Source organism: Ostrinia furnacalis, unplaced genomic scaffold (genome assembly GCF_004193835.3).
Source record: "Ostrinia furnacalis isolate ACB-3 unplaced genomic scaffold, ASM419383v2 OfSCF5080, whole genome shotgun sequence".
NCBI classification, from domain to species: domain Eukaryota; kingdom Metazoa; phylum Arthropoda; class Insecta; order Lepidoptera; family Crambidae; genus Ostrinia; species Ostrinia furnacalis.
Genome location: NW_021135319.1, coordinates 125596 through 150093, shown reverse-complemented (window position 1 = coordinate 150093; position 24498 = coordinate 125596). Strand labels below are relative to the sequence as shown.

General features: G+C 36.4%; 3 protein-coding genes and 1 long non-coding RNA gene across 6 annotated transcripts in view; 3 read left to right on the top strand and 1 right to left on the bottom strand.

The window, feature by feature from the left end:
- LOC114360531 (uncharacterized) overlaps positions 1-16083 on the top strand; it is a 78509-nt gene extending 62426 nt beyond the window's left edge. Inside the window, exons 3-7 of one of the 2 annotated variants that reach the window (XM_028315260.1) lie at positions 9717-9878; positions 11710-11893; positions 13134-13370; positions 14317-14454; positions 15755-16083. In XM_028315260.1, the coding sequence (XP_028171061.1) occupies positions 9717-9878; positions 11710-11893; positions 13134-13370; positions 14317-14454; positions 15755-15993 (960 nt within the window). In that variant the 3' untranslated portion in view covers positions 15994-16083. Of the gene's footprint in view, positions 1-9716; positions 9879-11709; positions 11894-13133; positions 13371-14298; positions 14455-15754 lie in introns of both variants that reach the window. The other variant, XM_028315259.1, reaches the window with a different exon arrangement.
- Positions 16084-18824: 2741 nt separating this feature from the next.
- LOC114360543 (gastrula zinc finger protein XlCGF26.1-like) lies at positions 18825-20493 on the bottom strand. Its single transcript, XM_028315271.1, has one exon. It carries the CDS (start codon positions 20381-20383, stop codon positions 18842-18844), a length of 1542 nt encoding a protein of 513 aa, XP_028171072.1. The 5' UTR covers positions 20384-20493; the 3' UTR covers positions 18825-18841.
- Positions 20494-21416: 923 nt separating this feature from the next.
- LOC114360544 (telomere zinc finger-associated protein) lies at positions 21417-24228 on the top strand. 2 transcript variants are annotated; one of them, XM_028315273.1, is made up of 2 exons: positions 21417-23043; positions 23955-24228. In XM_028315273.1, the coding sequence occupies exons 1-2, from the start codon at positions 21569-21571 to the stop codon at positions 23983-23985; spliced, it is 1506 nt and encodes a 501-aa protein (XP_028171074.1). In that variant the 5' UTR covers positions 21417-21568; the 3' UTR covers positions 23986-24228. The 2 variants fall into 2 exon arrangements, with proteins under 2 accessions (XP_028171074.1, XP_028171073.1); XM_028315272.1 differs by having other exon boundaries at positions 21417-23039; positions 23951-24208.
- Positions 23051-23586, top strand: LOC114360545 (uncharacterized). The gene is made up of 2 exons (XR_003656522.1): positions 23051-23253; positions 23419-23586. It is a non-coding gene; the product is annotated as an uncharacterized LOC114360545 (long non-coding RNA).
- Positions 24229-24498: the final 270 nt, after the last annotated feature.

Here is a 24498-nt window from a genome sequence, read left to right as displayed (position 1 = left end):
TTTCCCTGCAAGTGCCTATTCACTCTCGCCTTGAAAAGGCCCGGATTATAGTCTTCGGGAAAGACAGCAGCAAGCAACAAATTCCAGTCCCTAGCCGTTCGCATTATAAAAGAGTCATCGAAACGCTTAACTGCATGCCTGTTAAATGCAGAACCTTCGAACCTTCTCCTATCCCTTTAGTAAAGGATCTGTCTTCCTCAGTGCGCGTTTTAAGGCGTCATCATCATCAGCACGAGTTCTTCTGTCGTGTAACACCTCCTAAACTGTTGCTTTCCATCTCATGTCTTTGTGTATCATTATTGATTCGTAGTTTGGAACAAACCTGCTGTCAAGCTTTATTAGTCACCATAGCTATAGGCGTCTGACATTATGAATTATCATCATCTTATTGTATCCGTTATGTTTTTTAAGATATTTTAATTATAGCTAAGTCCAAGCGAATATTAACCTTTGATAGAAATTAAAATCATTTTTACACACGCAAAGTATACCTAAAGGTTGCAGCCATGATAGTTATTACTGCTATTAAAAGCTATCGCTTAAGGATAGCCTTTGTTGATCAAACGACAATTGCTGCCTTATAATAATAGTAAAACTTGATACATTGTTCTTTATTGATGTGTGCTAACGGTCATAGTCGCTTCAATTGTATGTCCTTAGGTCATACATTAGCTTTTGTAGCTGTCTGTCAGCGCACACGCAAGGACTAACATTGATCATAATCAAGATGAAATTATGCTATTTTCTGTCATACAAGAAAGGTATTAAGGTTTGAAGTACAGTGGCAGCTTCTAAAAAGTATATTGCCGACTCTGCGGACATGTGGTTTTATTTACTAAGGTCATAATAACGTTTGCTTGAGCTCAAGAGATATTATTTATTCTATAGGACTAAAGATATCAAATATGTTTACTATCAAAACATTTGGGAAGTCCCGAAAGCCGTAAATGAATGACGTAGAAGCCACTAATTGAAATAACAAATCACAAAACAAGTTTTATACAGATAGTCCAGTCAATAAAGCATTATAGATGGAAAACTGTAGAACACAATTTCTGACTTCAGGACTTTATTTAGACTAGTTAGGAGGTGAACATAGCAAAAGTCCCCGCCCTTAGCCCTTGAGCCGGCGGGGAGAGGGGGGTTTAAAGGTGCCACTTTTCGGTTTTTCGCTTAATCCTCGGAAACTATGCGTCCTAGTGACATGACTACTTTGAACCAAAAAAAGCATATTCAATCTGCTACAGATGAGATAGACAAGTTTTTCTATAAATTGTATAGTTTTCGCGGCATCTGCTCTAGAAGGTCTGTAATATTGGAAATTTTATTTTTGTCTTACATGTTCCCATCAGGAGAAAATCGACTAAATCAACATTGAGCAATCATTCTAGACATGCGGGAGCATGTTAAGCCTAGTTCCAGCGAGGGGACTACACCGTGCGTATATTTAGACGAATCACTTTGAGCCACTTTTGACTCCTCATCACTCAAAAACTACTGTGCATTAACACTTCAAATTTGGCTCATGTGTTGAGACTTGCAAGATATACATCAGTTTCAAATTTCATAAATATGCCTCAAACGGTTCTTTAGATATTGACGTCCAAAAATCTACATGTCTGACCTATAGACCAAATTCTAACCACTTCCAGATGACCTCGAAGGTTCAAATTTGGCATCCAGAAAGGTAGTTATGTAAATACAAAGGAACAAATAAAAAACCAGTAAATTTTAACATTTCACATGTGATAGATAGATAGTAGTGCTCTAAATATCGATTTTTGAACGTCAATACCTAAATAACCGTTTGAGGTATATTTATGAAATTTGAAGCTGATGTACATCTTGCAAGTCTCAATACATGAGCCAAATTTGAAGTGTTAATGCACAGTAGTTTTTGAATGATGAGGAGTCAAAAGTGGCTCTAATTGGTTCGTCTAAATATACGCACGGTGCAGTCCCCTCCATGGAACTAGGCTTAACATGCTCCCGCATGTCTATAGTGTTTGCTCAATGTTGATTTAGTCGATTTTCTCCTGAAAGGAACATGTAAGACAACAATAAAATTTCCAATTTTACAGACTTTCTAGAGCAGATGCCGCAAAAACTATACAAGATATAGAAAAACTTGACGGTCTCACCTGTAGCAAATTGAATAAGCTTTTTTTGATTCATAGTAGTCATGTCACTAGGACGCATAGTTTCCGAGGATTAAGCAAAAAACCGAAAAGTGCTACCTTTAAACCCCCCTCTCCCCGCCGGCTCAAGGGCTATGGGCGGGGACTTTTGCTATGTTCACCACCTAACTAGGCTAAATAAAGTCCCGAGGTCAGAAATTGTGTTCCACGGATTTCTCTCTACACCGTCGTTAAGGCATTCATTGACTGGACTAAGATTGATTGCGAACTTCAATTTAAGTTCGACTATTTATAAGGCGTAGAGTAGACTGTCTGTAAAAATCTATACTTCTATATTATCTATACCTATACTAATATTATAAATGCGAAAGTAACTCTGTCTGTCTGTCTTGCTTTCACGCCTAAACCACTGACCTGAACCGATTTTGATGAAATTTAGCATAGAGATATTTTGGATCCCGGGAAAGGACATAGGATAGTTTTTATCCCGGTTTTTGAAACAGAGACGCGCGTGATAAAGTTTTTTGTGACAGACAAAATACCACGCAGGCGAAGTCGCGGGCGGAAAGCTAGTGGGTGAATAAAGGACAGTTTTAAGTAAGATAAGAGACAGTAAACTTAGCAGGGGCAGCCTTTTCTTTTCTGATCTTAGTCCGTCTAACATTTTCTAGCCTGGAATTCGTTTCAGATCCAAGAATTGAATCCATACTAGATGTATCCAACTGAATCCATACTACATATCCATACTAGATGATTGACATACGACTACATATGTCCATTGTGAGTAATAAGGTAAAAAATAAAATTCTACCTACCTGTTTGTTTGGAATCAAAATTGAGCGAATATTCGTAATCAATTCAGGGAATGCCTTTATGAAGTTAATATGTAGGTCACTGGGATAAGTTAATCAATATCGTTAATAACGGTAATGGAAGCTTTTAACGCAATTGTTCTTTTTACATGATTTTGTTAATATGGCTGTGGTTAAACCACTTTGATGCACCACTAAAAGCCACACCACGCCCTTACCCTGAGTGAGGTTCTTTTAATTTGCTCATGTAATTAAAAAGCACACTACTGGTTTCGATTATGTATTTCATGTATTTATATTTGTATTATTTTGAGAACGGAGCCAAAAATATTCTAATGTGCCCTAGAATTACCAAAAATTTACTACGAGTGCCTATCTATAATATTGTCATCATTTAATTTTTTGTATCGAAGCGGGAAGGCAGGAAGCAGGAATTTCCTAAAAAAAAACTTATTCCGTCAATTATCAAAAAATATTGGACACGTACTTACCTATATTTTTATTTGTCAACTAAACCAGTAATTACGAAGTTAGATGCGTTGAAGTTCCGAGTGACGTCACAAAGTGCTACACTTAGAAGCACGCCTTGACGTCACGGGCCTCTTCTTTAGAACTTTGGCGCGCTGTATCTCTTTTTTACCCAGGAAATATCTCATTAACAAATACTAGGAGCAAAGTAAAGTCTATGCTAGAAGGTTCTAGATCAGCGCAATGGCGCAGATGTAAAATAGGTCTATCGAACAATAGGTCCGGTGAAGGGTGAACCGCAAGGTCGGTCGGAAGACGGCCAACAATCTCACAGATAATAGTGATAGCTAATCGCACGGCCATTCATTAGGGAATGTACTGCGAACGTTTAGATACGGAAGCTTGATATAATCGTACGTTCATGACAGTTATGTATATGACTGTCATAATAATGGCTTATAGGTGGTGTAGTGACAACATGACCTTTTGACCTCTTCAGGAGTGAATTATGTACATTGTATTGACTCCAAGACTGTTCTTGGGATTCATACGGTCATACCTCCAGATATGACATTGATATTACCCCCTTTTGATTAGAAAAAGTTAGATCCTGATTGAAATTGACATTTAGTATGGAAATGTCATTGTCAACCAGTGTTCGTCCGGGGTTTAACTTTTTTACCCGACTGTGCCAGAAGGAGGGTTATTGTAATAAGGGGGGGATAGGGTCCATAGATGCAATATACAGACAGATGTCACTATGAAGTCATGGTAAGGTAAACAGTATTTCATATTGGTAGGTAAACACTAGGGTTCCTTTGTTAGGGGGTACTATTACTTATTCTGTGGTTAGGGTTACATGCTCACGCTGCCGCGCTGTCTTAGTTTATTGAAGGAGGGCTACTTAAACATTTAAGCCTAACGAATACCTAACCTTGACCACGGCTCACGTTTGCTTTGTTAAGGGTAGGAAAAACACTGTCGAATCAACTTGATAATTAACGTCAAATGTGATTGATTGGTTAGACTGGCCTCGTGTTGTTAACAAATAAATAATGTTTTGGGATAATGGTTGGTTTGTTATTTTTTAATAGGTTATAGAAAATACGAGACAGACAGTATCTCAGTTTTACAACATCATAAAATGTCCGTGAACAAGCCTTGTATAAGCCTTAGGCTTCTAAGACGTAATGATGCCGATGTCAAATTATTGTTTGTGGTTGTTACTGAATTTCAGAGCTTCCCGTAATTGGTACACAACATCTTTGTAGAGAGATTTTGTGGACCAATTACGATTGCAATTGCTATAATCAAAAGTCCCTATGTTCTTCCAAAAAACATTCCTTAAAATTAACCATCTAAGGCTGCGTGTCCACCAGAGATGTGCTTCGCCTCGGTAAATGACGCTTTATTTGGTTCTTTACAAACACATCCCTAGCTACGTATCTTCGCACATCTCTGGTGGAAACTGTGTGGAAACTCAGCCTTAGCTATTTTTTTACTGCGTTGTTGCAATCATTTTCGCTAACCATCTTAAAACCATTTTATTCGTTTTCGATCTACTCCCAGACTCCCAGAGAATATTTTAGCAAACATATTGTTCAGTTCGGTCATCAGAACTGGGGCATAAATTCTTCATTGTATACTAATTAATTCTTTGTCTCCAGTTTCGATATTAGGCAACTCACATTGTTGCATTTTTCATAACTCCATTGTTTAAAACGTTGCCAATTTTTCACCTGGGCAAATTAATTACCTTGTGTTTTGCAAGATGGTTGATATACTGACATGATACCTCTTGTGTGAGGTGAGATTGATTAGACTTTTGACATGGTCAGACTCAGAAACTATACGGGTGTTTATATCATTGGCGTCCTTTAAAAATATCTACTCCATTATACATAGTAAATTCCCCAAATATGGGGAAAATCCAATGAGTTTTTTTGTCTCTATTTTTGGATTTTGAAGCTAAAATGATGATGATGATGAGTTCTTTGTTGTATAATCCGGCTGTATCTCCAGGTCACCTAGATACATTCCATAGCAGCTGTAATAGACATTTAGGGACATACATTTACCAATTTTGGTGATAAATAGGCATTTTGTATTAGTTTTTGTATAACGCCTGAACAAAAACAAAGGGTAATATTTTGGTGTTATACATAGATTTCGAATATAAAAAATATATAATTTGACTAATTAATACATGACAAAAAAACTGAGATATGTCTCGTTTCTGTCGGGTCTGGGTTTTTTTTGTATGGGGCGTGACCTTTCTTCTTTAAAGATGTGAATAGCAAATCGATTCTGTATTTAATCGGAGGCCTTGCATGTGCAGAATACCAACTGATCGTGTGCGTTTATAAAATAATATGGTTTCCTTAATTGTTTGTCGATGCAGGTAAATGTGTTCACGCACTGCATCCTCCAAGAACTAATCCAAACGTTGATGAAAAAGAGTTATTTAAGTGCACTCCCCACACTTCAAACAAAGGAAACGGCGAAGAAGAAGGTGCGAAAGTCAATTTTTATCAATATATCTGGCTAGTAGTTTGGTATGTAGACTCACTGAGAGAGTTAAGGCGCTTAAAAAGTCTAAATTAGATAAGCTCTCACGATAATCGCAGATAATAATAATAACGATTTATTTATTTCTTAAGCCCCTATTATTTTTAGATCTTCGGTATACTTTTAATCGCATTATCATCAGCAAGCTGTGCCCACGCTTCGTAGAACGCGTGTAAAAATTAATTTTGCAGGACTCGCATGGCGACGCGATATAACCTATCTTGATCTGTAAACAAGTAAAATTTGAAATTATGATTTTATCGTAGGGATTACATTCTAGGCTCTAGCGCATTTATTAATAAACCAGCTAAGTAAAGTCACAGAAAACAATAAATTATATGTATGTTGAAGAAACATCTTTGCAAGCTTAATATTGTGATTTGAATATTTTTAAATGTTACTTCATGAATGACACACGATTTTTCATGGGACCTCAAGGTCCTTGTGAGTCTTTGTTTTCTGAATTCAAATCTAGTTTTATAAGGCTTGCCAGGAAATATATTTTGGCTCGGTTGACATTTTCGAAGTAATTTTATTCAGTTTGAATTTTAATGGCTGGTTTAGTTTTTTTTTGTGCAGGGAAGTCTATGTAAACGATTTATTATGTCTGGCGAATTTAAAGTTAAAGTTAACCTTAAAACTAACGGTTCAATTAAGCTGTTCACAGTAAATGCTAATAAAATTGAACCCTACAGGACATTTAACTGATTAAAAGACCGTTTCATCAATTGAGTGCAATACCGAAGATTAAATTGTTAACACTCGTATCAATTGTCTTTATTACCTACCCTATTGAACGACAACAGCTTTTACTTGAAGCTGTTATAGAGTCAAGAAATAAATGGTCTTAATGACTCTAAAGTATCGAAAGTCGCAAATCTGAAGATGTTTTTCATCATTAGTAAAAAGTATTAAGCCAATAGAGGAAAACTGATACTTGGAAATACGTTTGGTATGCTGGCAATTTTATTTTATCGAATTTTGTAATTAACCTTTTCACAACATCGAACTACATTTATGGATTTAACGAGATTTGGATTTGACTCATAATATGAGTCAGCTATACGTTTTGTTACAGTATTATGGCTATAAATATTAATGAATTGTTAAAAATATGCATTTATTTAATAAGATTTTCTATGGCTTAACAGATATTTCTGTATAATTTTTGGGCAGTTTCCTCTTTCAAAAACAAAAGAATAAACACCAAAAATGGCGGACTAATCTATTGTCCCATTAGTCTTCTCGCTTAAGTTTAAGCACTTCTTAGATTATAAGGAAGTTTTAGCGTGAAACGTTCGTCATTTGTCTTCATTAACATAGTTACTTCATAATTTTTGTTTGATGCAAATAAGGTCTTGAGAGCCAAAGTCATTTTTGACTTGCAATGAGGCGTAACATGAAGTTATCCTACTAATATTATAAATGCAAAAGTTTGGATGTCAGGATATCTGGATGTTTGTTACTCTTTCACGCAAAATCTACTGAACGGATATTGATGAAACTTTACAGTATTATTGTTTATAACCCAGAATAACGTATAGGCTATAATTTATGATCTGTGACAAACAAAATATCACGCGGGTGAAGCCGCGGGCAAAAGCTAGTTCTTTTTATATTGCTCCTGAATTCCTGATAGCTAGATATTGATAGATTTTGAATATGATCTTAGCTGCATTCGCCTTTGTAGGTGGTAGATTGAGGCTAGATTCAATATTTAGACCAGCTGAGATTGAGTTTCTGGAGTGAAGGCCACAAGGTGGACCGACTACCTGCTAAAGGTAGCAGGATGGCGCTGGATGCAGGCAGCTACCTACCGTGCGATGTGGAAGTCATTGGTTAAGGCCTATGTTCAGCAGTGGCTGAAATGATGATGATGATGATGAGTTTTAGGTTTGAACATTGTTTTGTAATTTGAACTCGAAGTTGCCACGTTTGCCAATACCAAGGACAGCCAAGTAGGCTTTACATCCATCAATCGTATCTGTGACGTAATTTCTCGGATATGATATCTACATATAAACATGAGTCACGTCACGCTGTGGTACAATTTGAACTAATGTGATTACTGGCCATTACACCAAGAACTGCGCCAGCGCACAAAACAAGTTTTTGTTGACGCTCTCTGACGTACGTCTGAAGGTGACGATTTTACCTTACAAATATTTATTTGTGATCTTTTTCTCTGAGCAGTCCAAGGATGCAAGGTTGAAAATAATGTTAGGATCCATTTTTGGACAATCTTCCAGTTGTTTTGTACCTTTTAGAGTCATTGTTGTCCGTTTCTGGATTATCTAAGACACTGAATTATTTGGAGATTACTTTGGAGACGAAAATTTCAAAATCTTTTATTATTTAACTTTCAGTTATTAAGATCCTCAAAGAGAATTATTAATGTTACTGGGGCAGCAATTCGATTTGCAATATCCATGGACATCAACAAAAACAATAAATATTCTCTAATTCTACGTAATAATGAGAACTGCAAATATTGTTCTAGACGTTGGCAAATATTCAGTGACGTTCAATTTGTTACAGTTAAATGCAGGCTAGGTAAAGTAGGAAAGTTCTCTTCATTGTAATAGCAAAATATTTACGTTACCTATGAGTCAAAAGCATTCGAGAAATTCGTGTATGAATTTGAATTGTTACCAAGTAACTTTTGATTTATTTAGGCACTCATTAAAATAAGGTTAACGTTCAGTTATTTGTATGATTCTATTTTGTGAAAGCCATTAATAAATGGTTTCCATCCAATCTTTATAACTGTATCGACTTCGACATCATGGCAGCTAGCCAACACTGCCAATACATTGAATTGTGGAACCATCATTGTTATTCTTTTAAGGTTTGTCAGTATGAGCAGTACCTATAGTATGCTGTTAATAGGACAAAGATCTAGAAATAGATATCCACCGTTAACAGGACCATTAAAATCTAGCTGTGCCCGCGACTTCGTTCGCGTGAAAATAGTTTGAATCATATTTCCCGTTTTTGCAACATTTTTCTTTACTGCTCTGCCCCCTATTGTATAAGTGCCCTCGAAAGGGTCTATGTACTGAATGAACTACATATTTGAATTGGCTGCAGGGTAATGTTATCTAAAGCCTAAAGAATTCGTCGATAAATGGGCTATTAATACAAATAATTTTTCAAATTGGACCAGTAAATCTTGAAATAAGCGCGTTCAAGCAAAAAGAAAAAAACAAACTTTATAATATTAGTAGATCTAGAAATAGTTGTGACTTCGTTTCTTTTGCCATTGAAATGTAAAGTCGATGACCTGAATGTTAATGTTGATGAGCCCTTTACGTCTGTCTAGGTATTTCTGACATGATAACATCCTCTCAACACTGTTTTTTTTCGCTCGTCCTTGTTGCGTTTTACTTGCATTGTGTCTGTGTTCAGATTTCACTGTTTGCTTTGACGCACACGTGTAGGTAGGTAAATGATAATGATTATGAACTATGTTTGTATTTTAAGGAAGGAAGCAAGGAAGAAGAAAATGTTACATGTTTGGTGTCTGGAGCTTATAATATTAGGCAGAGCTTTTGATTTTAAATTACCATTCAGGTTAAAGTCAATGTCTATCGGTTTCGGATGATGATTTGGTATCACCTATCCTGTTTCTTGGAGAATATGACAATAAAGTAAAATTTGATAAACTTACAAGACCCGACAAATATTTTTAAAAACCACTTACTTATCCATACAATTTATCTTATTCCAGGAGTCGTTAGCAGACTGGGAGCGCGGCTACGCATCGCTTCAAGCACCAACTCCCATAGCGGGTGCTCGCAAGTGGGGCGCACGCGCTGCGCACACGCAGGACACCGCGCCTGACAATACAGCGCCCGCCACCAACGCTACGGACGTTTGCAAACTGCTTGTGGTGAGTACTAAGACTATTGGGAGGACAGACGATCTTTTTGGAAGGAGTTTGATGCAGGTAAATCTGGAAATAATTGGGAAATGCCACGCCACGGATGCTTGTAAACTGCTTGTGGTGAGTACTAAGAGGAGGAGGAAAAGGCAGCTGCGTTTAAAAAGGTTGCAGAAAGGTGCTGGATGCAAGCCGCTTCCAAACATCCAATATGAAGTTCAATCTGGTCTCTTTCTATGGACAATGGACTATGTTCAGCGGTGGGCGTCCTATTCCTAAAATAATGATGTTGGTGATGAGTAGGTACTTGCAGAGGTAGTCAGGACCCATTGAGCGGGATTTGCTGTTGTCTCAGCTGATCCTGACAGCCCCATGTAAGGCGTGGTAGGTCCAACGTCTAAGGCGAAGGGCGCTGTCGGTATTTGTGAATACAAAACTATGCATGTATTGGGGGTAGACTTTTGGTCTCAATAAATCAGTCTTGATCTGGATCTCGTGTTTGATTGACACCTTACATAAACATGGCGCAGCCGGTAGTGAAAATCTAAAATAATTTGTCCTTTTGAGTTACGTCAAGTGTGCGTAGTTAATTTATAAAACTATTGGATTTAAAACGCATCGTACTCGTAGTAATTGTGAGCTCTAAATAAAACAAAAGAAGATGGAATCAGTGTTGCCTCCACCCCCGCCATTTGCATTTGTGNTTAAAACACAAATTAACAAAAAATAAAATATTTAATAAATTGTATTTTTATCTTACTGAATACATAATACTCAAAGCAAATATACAAAATAAAATTGCGTTAAAATAGTTCATAATGTTCAAATTTAATGATATTGTTATAATAGGTAAGCATGGAAAATTCAATTATGTATTACTTTATTTCTATGTAGTTTAAAATTATAACAATTTATGCTGGTCATAAAATATTATAACAAACTTTCCATTATATTAGAAAATGGAAATTAATTTATTGAATTATAATTCTATAACTTTTTTAATGTATAATGATGAAATTAAGTTAATATAAATAAACAACTAGATTTAAGTCAAATGTACTCTTAGGTCAAATATTAATTACCTACCTATATTATTATATCTTGCATGTATCTAGTTCAATTTGATTTTTTATTTTATTTAAAAAAGGGGGTTGTCGGTATTTGTGAATACAAAACTATGCATGTATTGGGGGTAGACTTTTGGTCTCAATAAATCAGTCTTGATCTGGATCTCGTGTTTGATTGACACCTTACATAAACAGGCGCAAGCCCCGACGGTAGCGCGATTAAGTTAGTTTTCTTATGGGAATTAAATTTAAATGTCATTGGACTCGCGATAAAATTAAACAGAAGAAAATAAGTCATAATGAAGCTACAAGACATACACGGGCTGCTCTGTAAACTGCGCAAGCATGTCTTAGGCAATTGTTGGAGATAATTGTCTAATTGTATTTGTTATCGAGTTTCCCATCATGCGGTTAATTGGGGTTAAATAGCTACTTACCTACTTTATACACGCTGACCTAATCCTTGAATCTGAGGCAGAAAAACAACTAGAGTTGTTTGGTACTGACCAGCTAGTCCTAGGCAAGTGGCATAATTGATAAAAATTGGAATGTCAAAAGGTTGCTCCGGCGTATTTTTTGTACCCATGGATTTACTTCGCTCCGCTAAGGAATTCGTTTTTGGAGCACTTGTCCAGGGGACAGTAGCGCTGTTTTCTAGCATTCCTCGTAGCTTAATCTTTGATATTAGAGATTCAAATCAATCACTAAAACTCTTCATAATATTAAACCTTCAAATGTTTCCAGTGACCTCATAAATGCTTCTTCATTCACAGTACATCGGCGACGCCAAAACTCCAATATGGCCGATGTCGCTGTGTGGCGGGAACGCTGCTGCGGTCGCCGCGAGGACCGGCACCAAGCTGCTGCCGCCCAAGATACGCGTGGTGTGGAACCCGCCCACCACGCCGTATCAGCATACTGAGAAGCTACGGCTGGTGGTCACTGCTATCAATAGTGGTAAGCATAAAATTCGCTGTGATCCTACTTATCGGGACTATTCCCACCTCTCGTTCCCACCGCTGCAACTCCTTTGTAGCCAGGATCTACAGCTTGACCGCCAATAAAAACCCAACCAGTGCAGGTCAAGTTGGTCCCGGGGGAGTTAATGTCATTGGACTCGTAACGAAATTAATCAGAAGAACATAGGAGGAGTTCGAATCAAAGTAAACGACATAGCCTGTACGATTGCCAAATTTAAGTGGTATAATAGGAAGGGCATATCTCCTAGAACTAATAGTCGTTAAGGAGTATTATTCTGTGGTTAAGGCAAGAAAAGTCCTCTAGTGGCAACCTTGGAAGACGCAGTATGTGTGGGCAGGACTCCCAAATCGCACGTTTTGGTAATTCTTGGTAGACCCTTTGTCTAGCTAGGAGTACCTATTTTACTTATTTGATAAGAATTATACTTAAGTATTATAATTATGCTTAAGTATTAGACTATGGCACTCATTATAGCGTTTTCTAAAGTAGGTATTTTGGATATCGACAAAGAAAGTGACAAGGTTTACTAATAATTTTTTGTCTAATAAAAGTATCTCCCCTTCTCCAGAAGCCGTAAAGATACGGGGGAATTTATGTTTCTCATACCTACGCAGATAATAATTAATTAGCTCTTCTACAATTAAAAATATTTATTATTTACAATTAGTTAGTTGGTATGTTAGTTAACTGTGAATTATCTTTAAGATAAAGTGTAAAAGGTAAATATCACAGATCACAGAAACTAAAGGGAGATGTGACAAGGGGGCGGGGTTGGTGTCGCAGCAATATGCCCAAAAACAGAACACATTGCTCGAGATCGTGTCAGCAATGATGATAGCAGCGACGTCATAATTTAAACAGTTTACATTGCTTGCGTAGTACTAAAGATTATTCGAACATTGATTACTGATACCGCAGTGTGTATTGAGCACATATTTTGATTACTTTGTGCGTGTGAATTTTTAAAGGCTAGCGTCCACATGTCGGTATCGTACGTATCGGACGTATCGCACGCAACGGATCGTAGTATTATTTATATGGAAACTCATATAAGTGCGTCCACCTGTCCGCATCGTACGCATCGCACATCCGATACGATGTGTTTCGTACGATGCGTCCGTTGCGTACGATACCGAAAAGTGGACGCTTAGCTTTAGTTGGTATCTCTCTATTCTATGGTAAATATTTTGCTAAGTGTAACCTTAACACTTTACAGGCTCAGTCTGCAACAACGACTCCCAATTTATATGCGGTGACACCAGCCTCTGCATATCCTCGTACCTCGTCTGCGATGGAGTGAGGCACTGTCCAGGCGGCGAGGATGAGGACGCCAGCGCCTGTTCCCATAGAAGGGACCCGCCACTCCTGGAACTGCTGAGGAGGTTCGCTGCGAGGAACCAGGAGCTGTTGGGACTGGACGAACCTGATACTATGACGAAGCCGTCGGTTATAAGTGAGTGTTTTGATTTACTAGATGAGAGAGTTTTGTGGAATGTGGTGACTGCTTCATAACCATAACACCATTTAAATGCATGTTATGTAGTGATGCAGCCTGCAGCCTTAATACCACAATCCGATCGAGTTAACTGCCAACCTGGCAGCCGTGACGTCACATCAAACGCTCTGGCACGGGTGGGGCGAACGCGGAGAGGTGTGCGCGTGAGTGTAAGGGAGAATCGCATTCCATTCGAGCGAGATGCGCAGTTAGCTTGATCGGGCTGTATGAAGTAATGTGTCTTCGCTCCAGCTTAGCTTTCGATTGTAAAACATTAGCTGCTTGTTTAAGTCGCTGCGGTCTTACCACAATCTTATTGTCAAATGAAGAGTCCCATGTTACCTGTGCCTTTATATGCTAATTTGGTTAGGTATTTTAAAGGTTTTTGAAACCAAAAAAAATATCAGTAGTTTATCAGACAGAATAAGGGATCAACCAAGCTACCAGGGACTTTGTTAGCACTACGGATGATGCAGATTAATTTAAATTCTAAACAAGATGTTCACTTGACACATTGACTCAATTGGAACCATCAACTTCACCTATACGGGACTTTATTAGCACGCATTGTGATTTATGAAGCAGATTAATTTACTATATTCCAAGCATAATGGTCACTTGGAAGATTTTCATTAATATACAGTTACAACACCACTTAAAGATCGTTTCATCCACGAAGACGCGCCCCACCAATTTTTGGTCGGGGCAACTCCTGATGCGGGGAGTTTGATCCGAGCAATCCGAGCGTCATTATTGTAGAGTGCGTGTGCACTCATGGATAACTTAGCGTGTACGGATAACACTCAAACAATGGGGAAATAATGGTGGGGCGCGTCTTCGTGGATGAAACGATCTATAGTTGCAATGCAGTATTAATTGAGAACAGGCGACTTGAAACTTTCAGTGAAGATATCGGAGGGCGAGCAGAAGTCCAACGCGTTTATGGAGTTCGCGGCTGCGCTGAAGCCGTACGGACCCTGGAGCTACCTGGTGGTCGGCATGCTGGTCTGCGCCACCATACTGATGTTCTGCCTCGCTTGGGGTGAGTGGACAGTCATTAGACTATCTATTTATTAGGGTTCCGTAGCCAAATGGCAAAAAACGGAGCCCTTAGAGCGCTTTCACTTAAGGGCTTTAGAAGCGCGACAGCAGCGCGGCAGCGGCGTTTTTATAATGTGAAGGCATGTATCCGCATTCCGCTGTCACATAGTATGAAATTTTCGGCAGCGTTTCTGTCGTGCGTTTGTCGCCCTGCTAAATCGCCTAAATGTGAAAGCGCTCTTATTATACAACTAGTTTTTGTCCGCGTGATTTTTTATCTGCCATATAAAAACTTTATCGCTTCCTTGTTTTAAAAACCGGGTAAAAACTATCCTATATTATCCCGGGAACTAAATTTCATAAAAATTATTTCAGTGGTTTAGGCTAGAAAGCGTAATATGTAGAGTTACTTTCGTTCGTTCGTTTCAGCCAAATGACGTCCAATGCTGTACAAAGGCCTTCCCCAAGGATTTTCACAATGACCGGTCCTGTATCGCCTGCAGACTTTCGTTCGCATTTATAATATTAGTAGGGATATTAGGTACGAAAAGATCGATGACGTGGATACCTATATAAAATCCGGAACGAAGTCGTTTGGCAAAAGACCAAAATAATGGTCACAACTAGTCCAAATAACTACCACAGATTAGTCTCTTCCCCGGGCTGGAAGAGTTCGTATATTACTACGAAATATCTTGCTAGGACATTCCTAGCGAAAGACCCATTCAATCTAAATTGTGCCGACCCAGAAAAGTGTTTGTAATAATTGCCAGATTTTGTGTGCTACACGAACGACAGCATAATGACATCTTATGTAGTTGTAATACGTGTTATTTTCCAACAAACATATGTAAACAGTGTTGCCAGAAGGTTACTTTTGTAACCTTTTTGGTTACTTTTGAACTTCTGTGGTTACTTTTAGGTTACACTAATGAAAAGGTTACTTTTAGGTGATTTTTCAGAAATTGTAGAATTAACTTTACAGGTTATTCAGTAAAAAATATTAATAGTGACAATTTAAAAATTATGTCATAAAGTGCATTTAAACTTGAATTTGATTTATTATGTGTTGAAAAAAATGAGTTTTAGCGAATTTTTTTCGATAATAAAACGCAAATCCATGAAACGTTTTTATACGACTGGTCACTTTTCGTATTTAGATGATCAATTGTATTCATTTTCCATCCATGAACAACCTTACACAATCATATATATCTCTGGTAATTTCTGACTAGACCCGACTGGCAACACTGTATGTAACGTAATGACTGTGCAATAAAAACTATCTTTTCCGATTCCAGAATGCTGCTGCAAACGCTCCAAGCCTTCTGACACGCCGTTGAACATCCCTCCATCGTGCATTGACCTCTCGCCAACTGTCACCGTGACAGCTGCCTCACAACAGATGTTTACTTCCTCCCTTCCCTCCACTCCCCCCGAGTACGAACCACCTCCTTCCTACTCCTCGCTGTTCCCGAGAGCCTTCAAGTCTTCCCCTACCCCGGTACCGCACTGCTCTCACCAGGAGCCCCCGGATTGAATCTAAACACAATATTAGTTAGGTAGGATATTCCAATTCATGCTGCCCGCGATATGGTCTGCTGACAGAATTGACCCCCAGTCCTTGGTGTTGCCAATGTTAAAAATATTTTTTATTATTATTAGTTATAAAAAGTACAAAAGCTGTCTTACTAACGCATATCCCAAAATAAGGCTATAACAGTTTTTCTTATTTCCATTGTTTTCAAAATTAATTTCGCCTGAATACTAGTCTCGGGTAAATAAAAGTAATGTAATTTTTATGTCAAAGAAGTTCAAAGCTGTAATTTTAAAGGACTGGGGTATTTTAGTTTCTTTATATTCAAATAAATGGGTGGTTCTGTTGTCAATGCTATGGTTGCGATTGTAAGTTTACATTACATTTAACTGTTTATATCATTATTTTAATGTGAGATTGCCATGTATGAAAGTTAATCTGAAACGTAACTGTTTGTCTGTAATATGTTAAAAAGCCATAATATCGTATTTTTCAGCCAGAGGAAAGATATTTTTAGAAAACTATATTTTATCACGGATTTAACTGCGTAAAATGACTACGATTTTAGGATTTTTAGGTGTTTGACAAAAATAATAGGTACTAATTTACTTCCAAATACTCATTCTCCCGCGGTCTCTTGTAGTATCCAGGCCCAATAATAAGGCCTTAAGTTCACCTCTTTTAAATTCTTGAGTTTTAAATAAAGATTATAACAAATAACTCTAATAAAATATTAATTTCATCGCAAATAAATTATGAAACTGTGTCATTGCTAAATTATTTAAATTGACTTTAATTTTAATTAAATGCATGGACAAAAACTTACTTCGATGATATTGACTTTTAGGACAAAAAATCGGTTGATTTTTATTTTGTATTACGACTTGAAAGGGGTTTACAGTACAGATTTGAGACTACGCAACATTGTGGCACCTTAGTAGGTACCTACCTAGTTTATAAATGCGATTTTACTACAAAATGTTTATCTACCTCTTACCTTTCTGCAGTGCTGCTGGCTTGGACGAATTAACAAGGCTGCTGGCTGCCACATTCTTGTAAAATCTTCTTTTTAAGACAACAATAATTTGTTATTTAATCAGAGTTAACAGTATAGTCAAATGGAATTTATATTCCTAACATTAATTTAATGTGGAATCAATATTGTTGTAAAGTAACTATCTAAAATGTCTGTCTAGTATGAAAAATTATACTGTTTTATAAAATGTCTACGTGTATAATAAGGTAGATCTGTACTAATCGACCATACAATGTTCATAAGTACAATAAGACGCCATAATGAAGTATGTGTATTTTAACTGAAATGTAGAAGACACAGTTGTATCAAGTATTATGAAAACATACCTTTGTAGTACCTATATCTAGTTTCATCTTACTGGTTTATAGTGAACTAAGTAGGTACAGTAGAACGCCGATTATCCGAATTAATTGGGACCGGGGTCGATTCGGATAATCGAAAATTCGGATAATCGGACATAGACTGGTAATAGAGAAAAACGAACTGTCACACATACATAGAATAAACTTTAATGAGTTTAAAAAACAGAGATATTTCTACTGAGCGTTATTGTAGAACTGCTACAATAACGCTCAGTTGAAATATATCTCAGTTCCAAAAAAACAAATCAAAAATTACTTGGTTTTATTTTTTATATTACGCTTAGGACCGATTCGGATAATTGGCAATTCGGTTAATCGGCGTTCTACTGTATTATAAAATTTTCGGAGAAATTCTTTGGTCCCTAAGTTTTGGGAAGTACCTAGACTTGACTTTGAAAAACTGTTATAAAATCGGTGTTGTTGCACATATTACTTATATGCAGGTAGCTGTGCAATTTTATTGAAAACGTGTACCTATCTTACAATCGAATGTTTTCTTTTGATTTGTTCTGTTGGATATCTATACCTATTTCTAATTCTTCTAATACCTAATTTATGCAGACAACTGACCTATTGTATTGTTTTGACAGCTATTTTTTAGTGACCTCACAGTACTACCTATGCAACCTAAAGTCAGTAGCATTTTTCACAAGAACTGTACTCCATGTTACTCTATCTATTGAATAACAAACTATCGAAGTATTTCTTTTGTGTCGTTGAACGAGATCTTGGGTATAAATGATTTGACTAGTCTTAAATAGGATCTGTTGTAGGTATTTTTTAATTTTAAGTTATTAGATAATAAATAAAACATTGTAAGTTTGTGAAATATATGAATTCCATGAAATACCTATTAACACGAACGTGATATGTATTATAGGGAATAATAATGATTACAAAAAATAAATAACTAAGTATTTATTTTAAAAAGCGTTTAATTGCAATGTAATGATAAGAAAAAAAATATTGGAGAATACTGTTTTAAACTTATTTTCCTTTGGTCAGAAATGTGTCCCAGTCCCAACGAAATGGCGTAATGAAACCCGCGCCCTCAGCCCTTCTTCCCTCTAATTAAGTTACATTAATACGCTTCATTATAATGTACAAACAAAATTAAATTAACAAACTTGAGTAAATATAAATTAGGTAAGTACAGTTTAGCGTCAAATAGTTCGTGACACCTAAAGTGAACATTATGACGTGTTGCGAACTTTTTAGTTATTTTGGGTGTCACAAACTATTTGACCCTGACTGTACATTCAAATACAAACCATTTTTAAACTTTCTTAAAACTTTATTTGCTAATCTTACATTAATTTATTTAATCAACGAATTCGAAAGAATTTACTTTAAATTAGACAAATAATAATGTGAAAATTGCTTGCTTGCATGATCAACAGAAGAAACTCTATGATTACCTTAACATTATTCTACTCTTAATGTACATTATGTACTAAGGTTGGAAATAGGGCAATATTTCCACCTCTACCACTTCATCTTTGAATTCTACAAGTCGTTTTGGGTCTTTTTTTACCACCACAACTTTCTCTGCCAAAGTATTTTTCTTATGCTTATGAGTTTCTCTTTTGTGTCGTTTCAACGACTTTTCATTACAGAATATCCTATTACACTGAAAACAAATGGACTTCTCCTTTGTATGAAGTTTTTGGTGTGATGCAAGATCATCAGAGTTATCGTAAAACCTACCGCAGATGTTACAACCATGAATAAAGGTTGCGTGTTTAACAATGTGTTTTTTTAACGTAACATTTCTAGAACACTTGTAACCACAAGTAGGACATTTAAATTCCGGTTTAATATTCCTATGAACTCTTTTAATGTGCGCATACAAAGATACCTGGGAGTAGAAACTGGCAGCACATTTTTCACATGTGAAAGGTTTTACATCGGAATGGTGTTTTAAATGTTCTATCAGAGTTCCCTTGGATTTGTACATTTTCTTACAAATATCACATTGGAGTGGACTTCGAGTGTGCATCTGTAAATGTTTTGTTACCTTGCGGCGACCAATTACTACCTCACCGCAATATTGACAAGTTATTTGTTTCTTTATAATTTTATGAATCTCTTCATTGTGACTATCGAGTGAACTGCGTTGTGAAAAGCCTTTGGAACACAGACTGCAATAGTATGGACGGGCTCCTGTGTGAATATTCAAATGGTTATCAAATTCATGAACCCTCTTAGTCTCGTAGTGGCAGAATTTACAAAAGAACACTCTAGATTTTCCTACACCTTCAATTCTGGTTTTACTAGCCAGCAGACAGTTCAATGGCCTTTTTTTCAAATGTTTGTTATATGGAATGAAAGCTTTGAATGTTCGTTTACAGAAATTACAAATCAATTTTTCTGCTAGATGCACTTTTTTCCAGTGCACACGAAGTTTACATTTGCTCTTGAATGATCCGCCACAGTCGTGGCATTCTAACTTCAGGTCTATGGCCTTGCTTTTTTTAGGTGGTGGTTCATTTGTCTCATTTGTAGTCAGATCAGCTTCTGATTTTTCAACCTTCGTCTCAGGCTTAACTTCTGGAATATCAGTGCCTTCCCTGTCTATGTCTGGTTTAGTTTCAAAGTCTTCAAATACAGCATCATCATAATACTCAACTTCCTCATACTGTACGTTGTCCGAAGACTCGTCTTCCTTTTTCACAACGTTAGCGGGATCTGGATATTCAACCACTATTGTAGAATTATCAGATTTCACTTCTTTTTTGTCTGTAGAATGAAGTATTTCGTTGGATCTCTCACATTTAAGTTTAAAACTGATTGCAGATTCAAGCTCCTTAAGACAATCTTTACATATTTTACTGGGTAATCCATCATCTTCCTTTATTTTTACATTCGCAATCAATGTTATAGCGTCTGAAATAAGTGAGTTGTTGTGGATCTCAAAAAGTGACTTACAATTTCTTCCTATTTTGCTTCCGAAACGCAAACAAATACGACATGTTGTGTATGCTTTTCTTCCCATTGCTTAGTAGTAAGACTTTTTAAATAGTAATTAATATTTTAATCATATTTTTAAAGCTAAAAACAATTCACAAAGCTTCTATGAGAACAACTTGTTCACTAAAAAACTGACGTTTGTTTGACGCACGTTTTTTGACGTTGATTAATTGATATGATTTATTTTTTCCTATAAAAAATTAGGAAAAGGCAGAGGCAATAAGCTATACAGCCATAATCCATATTTTCTGAATAAAAAATAGTACTTTTTTTCCGTTAATCGCACAGATATAATCGAGATGAATCAAAATGAAGTATAAAAATGAAATAATCCAAACATGATCCAAATGATTTCTATTAAGTTCGTCCATTGCTTTATTATTAAAACATTAATAAAAACCGGCCAAGTGCGAGTCGGGCTCGCGCACAAAGGGTTCCGTAGCAGCAAATATAATAAACTTATTATGTCAATTTAATCAACCTATCTCAAAAACTATAAGAGATACTTTGATCAAACCAAAAATCGTTGAAAGAGTTAATTAGCATGCATCACCTCTATTTTTTTTTAGAATTTTATACCCCGTAGTTATAAAAATAGAGGGGGGGGGACATACTTTTTACGACTTTGAGAGCTGATATCTCAAAAACCGTTCACTTTAAGAAAAATGTTTTTTAGAAAACTTTATATCATTTTAAAAGACCTTTCCATTGATACCCCACACGGGTATGTACATCGAAAAAAAATTTTCATCCCTCAGTTACATGTATGGGGGGCCCCACCCCCAATTCTTTTTTTTACTATTTAGTGTCATAATTTTGTAGCGGTTCATACAACACATATTCCCATCAAATTTCATCACTGTAGTACTTATAGTTTCCGAGTAAATCGGCTGTGACAGACGGACAGACGGACAGACGGACAGACGGACAGACGGACAGACGGACAGACGGACATGACGAAACTATAAGGGTTCCGTTTTTGCCATTTTGGCTACGGAACCCTAAAAACAAATAACGTCAAGTGTCACTGTCAATGTCATCAAACTGTCAAGAAAAAAAAAATCGAACTCCGCAAAGTCAACACTGGAATCGGACAACAAAATAACAACGATTAATTAATTTAAAAACACGAAAAGGAGTGCGTACTGGTAATCTATACTTACTAATAGATTAGTTAATCATTTTGAGAACATTTACGAGACGTCGAACCATGTCCAAAGGTGACAAAACAATTATCTGTCGCGTGTGTTTACGCTCCGACATCAAGATCCGCAAAAAATGTATATCGCTCTTCGAAAGACACAAGGATGCTCTCATTTGTGACAATATAAGCTCCATCGCAAATGTTGTGATAAAACAGAACGACGGTTTGCCCAGCGAGATATGCCCAGATTGCCTTTTGGAGTTGGACACAGCGGTCACTTTCAAAGCCAAATGTGAGAATTCAAATATCATTTTGCTGGGTACTCTTCCAGGAAACCAAATTACGCAGCTAACAGAATTCTCAATTGATATGAAATTGGAACAGATTAAAAAAGAGGAACCTGATGACTATGTTGATGATAAAGACTTTGAGGTTGAATATCTGGACACTGACGTTGACTTCGGTTTGGATCTTGATCAAATAGGTAAACAAGAAACTCAAGTAGAAACATTAAATGTGAAACCAAATAAAGAAACTCAATTTGAATGTCACGACTGCGGTGAATTCTTCAAAAGTAAATGTAAGTTAAAAGTTCACTGGAAACGTGTTCATCTCTTGGACAAATTAGTGTGTGAAACATGCAAGCGTGCCTTCAAGTCTACCAAAGCTTATGTAAGACATGTTAAAAGCAATAATAGATCTTGTCTTATTGCAAAAAAAGTGACGGTTGAGGGTATTGGGAAACAAAGAGTATTTCATTGTAAAGATTGTGCATACAAATCCCGTCGAATAAAAGATATCCAGACTCATTTAGTGACGCACAATGGAGATAGACCATTCCAATGTGACCTGTGCCAAAAGAGATTTACCCAACAAGGATCACTACAAAGCCATAAAGAAACTACACACAAATTATACTTAAAAGAAATCACCTGTCAGTATTGTGGAAAGTTTCTTCGTGGTCGCAATCGTATATACCTACACTTAAAAACGCACACAGATAAGCAAGTGCAGTGTGACATTTGTAAAAAGGTTCTATCCAATAAAAAGATTTTGGTCAATCACTTGCAACGTCATACTGGTGTCAAGATGTTCACATGTGAGACTTGTGCGAGTCCTTTTTATACACTATCAGATTTATGCAATCACAGACGAACGATACATCAAAAAGGGCAACATATTTATAAGTGTGAAATCTGTGGTTACACTACATACAGATCTGAGACTCTTAAAAAGCATAAAGCTCGTCATACAGCTGACAGAATACCATGTCTTGTATGTGGTATGTTTGTTGCAAACGCAGACGAATTGCTCCAGCATCAGAAGCGGCATTTATTTAAAAAATATGAATGTCCATATTGCCAGCTCAAATATGCTAGAAGGGACTCACGAAATAAGCATGTAAGAGCCAAGCATAATTTCCTATTTTCTAACATGAATAATTTTATTGTTAAGAAAGAAAAACCACCAATGAATCCATCGGATGAAAATGAAAAAGTCTTCATAGAAGTTGATGTTGCTCCCATCCTGACCACTATTAACCCTTAATTAGTCGCATGGGGTCAAAGCATTTTCGGATTCAAAAATGAAGCACTTGGCGCGGCCCGATTTCCTCCGCGCCCCCAGTAGCTTCATAAAACACGTCTTAGTTTGTATTTTGATAGCGACTAATTCACGGGAGTGGAAGGATGCGTCGCTGCGCTCTTGAGTGGTGACCCCATGCGAGTAATTACGTAACTTTTTTGGAAGAGGTAAGTTTTTTGTTTTTTGTATTTATTTTGTGTATTACGAATAATATTTGTGTTATTGTATATTCAGTGAATAAATGTTTGTTATAAATGTGTTTTTACAGCTCTAAACAATAAAAATATTGATAAATTCAGTTTTACTACTACTTTGTCGTTTTTTTTTTTCAGAGTTAGTAGAGATAGGAAAAAATAGCAAATTGTGCAATGGTTGGAAGATGTTTCTGATGAAGAAGAAGTTGGAGGGTAGAGTTCTGAGCCAGAGTTAGATGAAATAACAAAAAGTGATCATGATAGCGGTAATGAGATCGAGCAATCCTCCGCACAATCAAGAGAATCGAAAATGCAAGAAATGTACAAGATTTGTGTGCAATGATCACTCTGAAATATACTGTCAACAGTGTAACAAGAATGATTCGGAGAGTTCCTAAAAAAATACTAGTATTACCTTTGATCTCAGTATACCTAAGTACAATTTGTTAATTATTGACAATTATTTTAATTTAGCTTGTTTTTGTATAATTAGTAAGAAATTCATGTTATTACCCATAGATATTAAAGAATAAATAAAGCATTTTTATTATAATATAGTTTCATTTACTTATAAATTTCAGTATGTATTAAAAACTACTCACACAATTTGGGGTCATCTGTGACCCCATGCGAGCAGTTATGTAAGATTCTTTATGCGAGTAATTAAGGGTTAAAAGTGGGTATAAAATGACAAGTGAAAAATAAAATATGCCCATTGACCATCTACCAATGACAAGGTATATTACTGCATACTGTATTAATTTCTATTGCACACCGTTGCAGTAGCATTAAAACTGTATATTGTTGCTCAGAGTAACTGGAGTGGCTTTTCTCCATAATTCTAATTATTATACAAAGGATGGTTTTGCTTAAGCAAAACTTAGATCAGAATATAAACCCTAACCAGATTCCTGCTTGTTTTGTAACTATGCCCTTTACTAAATAGTCATTTGTATGTATGAAGAATATTTAAGTATTAATAAATACAGTATGTATTTAAAATTGTTTCTGTATTTTATTGCGGATTATACCTATCTCTTTAAATTCTTATTATTGGAAATACCTACTTGTTCTTATTAGTTCAATTAAAACAACTTAAATAGTTAATATCTAATTGGAAATAAAGCAGCAGTATTTAGTCTTTTCACAAGACCTAGCTAGGGAGTAAGTAGAAGGCATATGGGTAAGGTAAAGACCCTCATGAGCTGATAAATACTG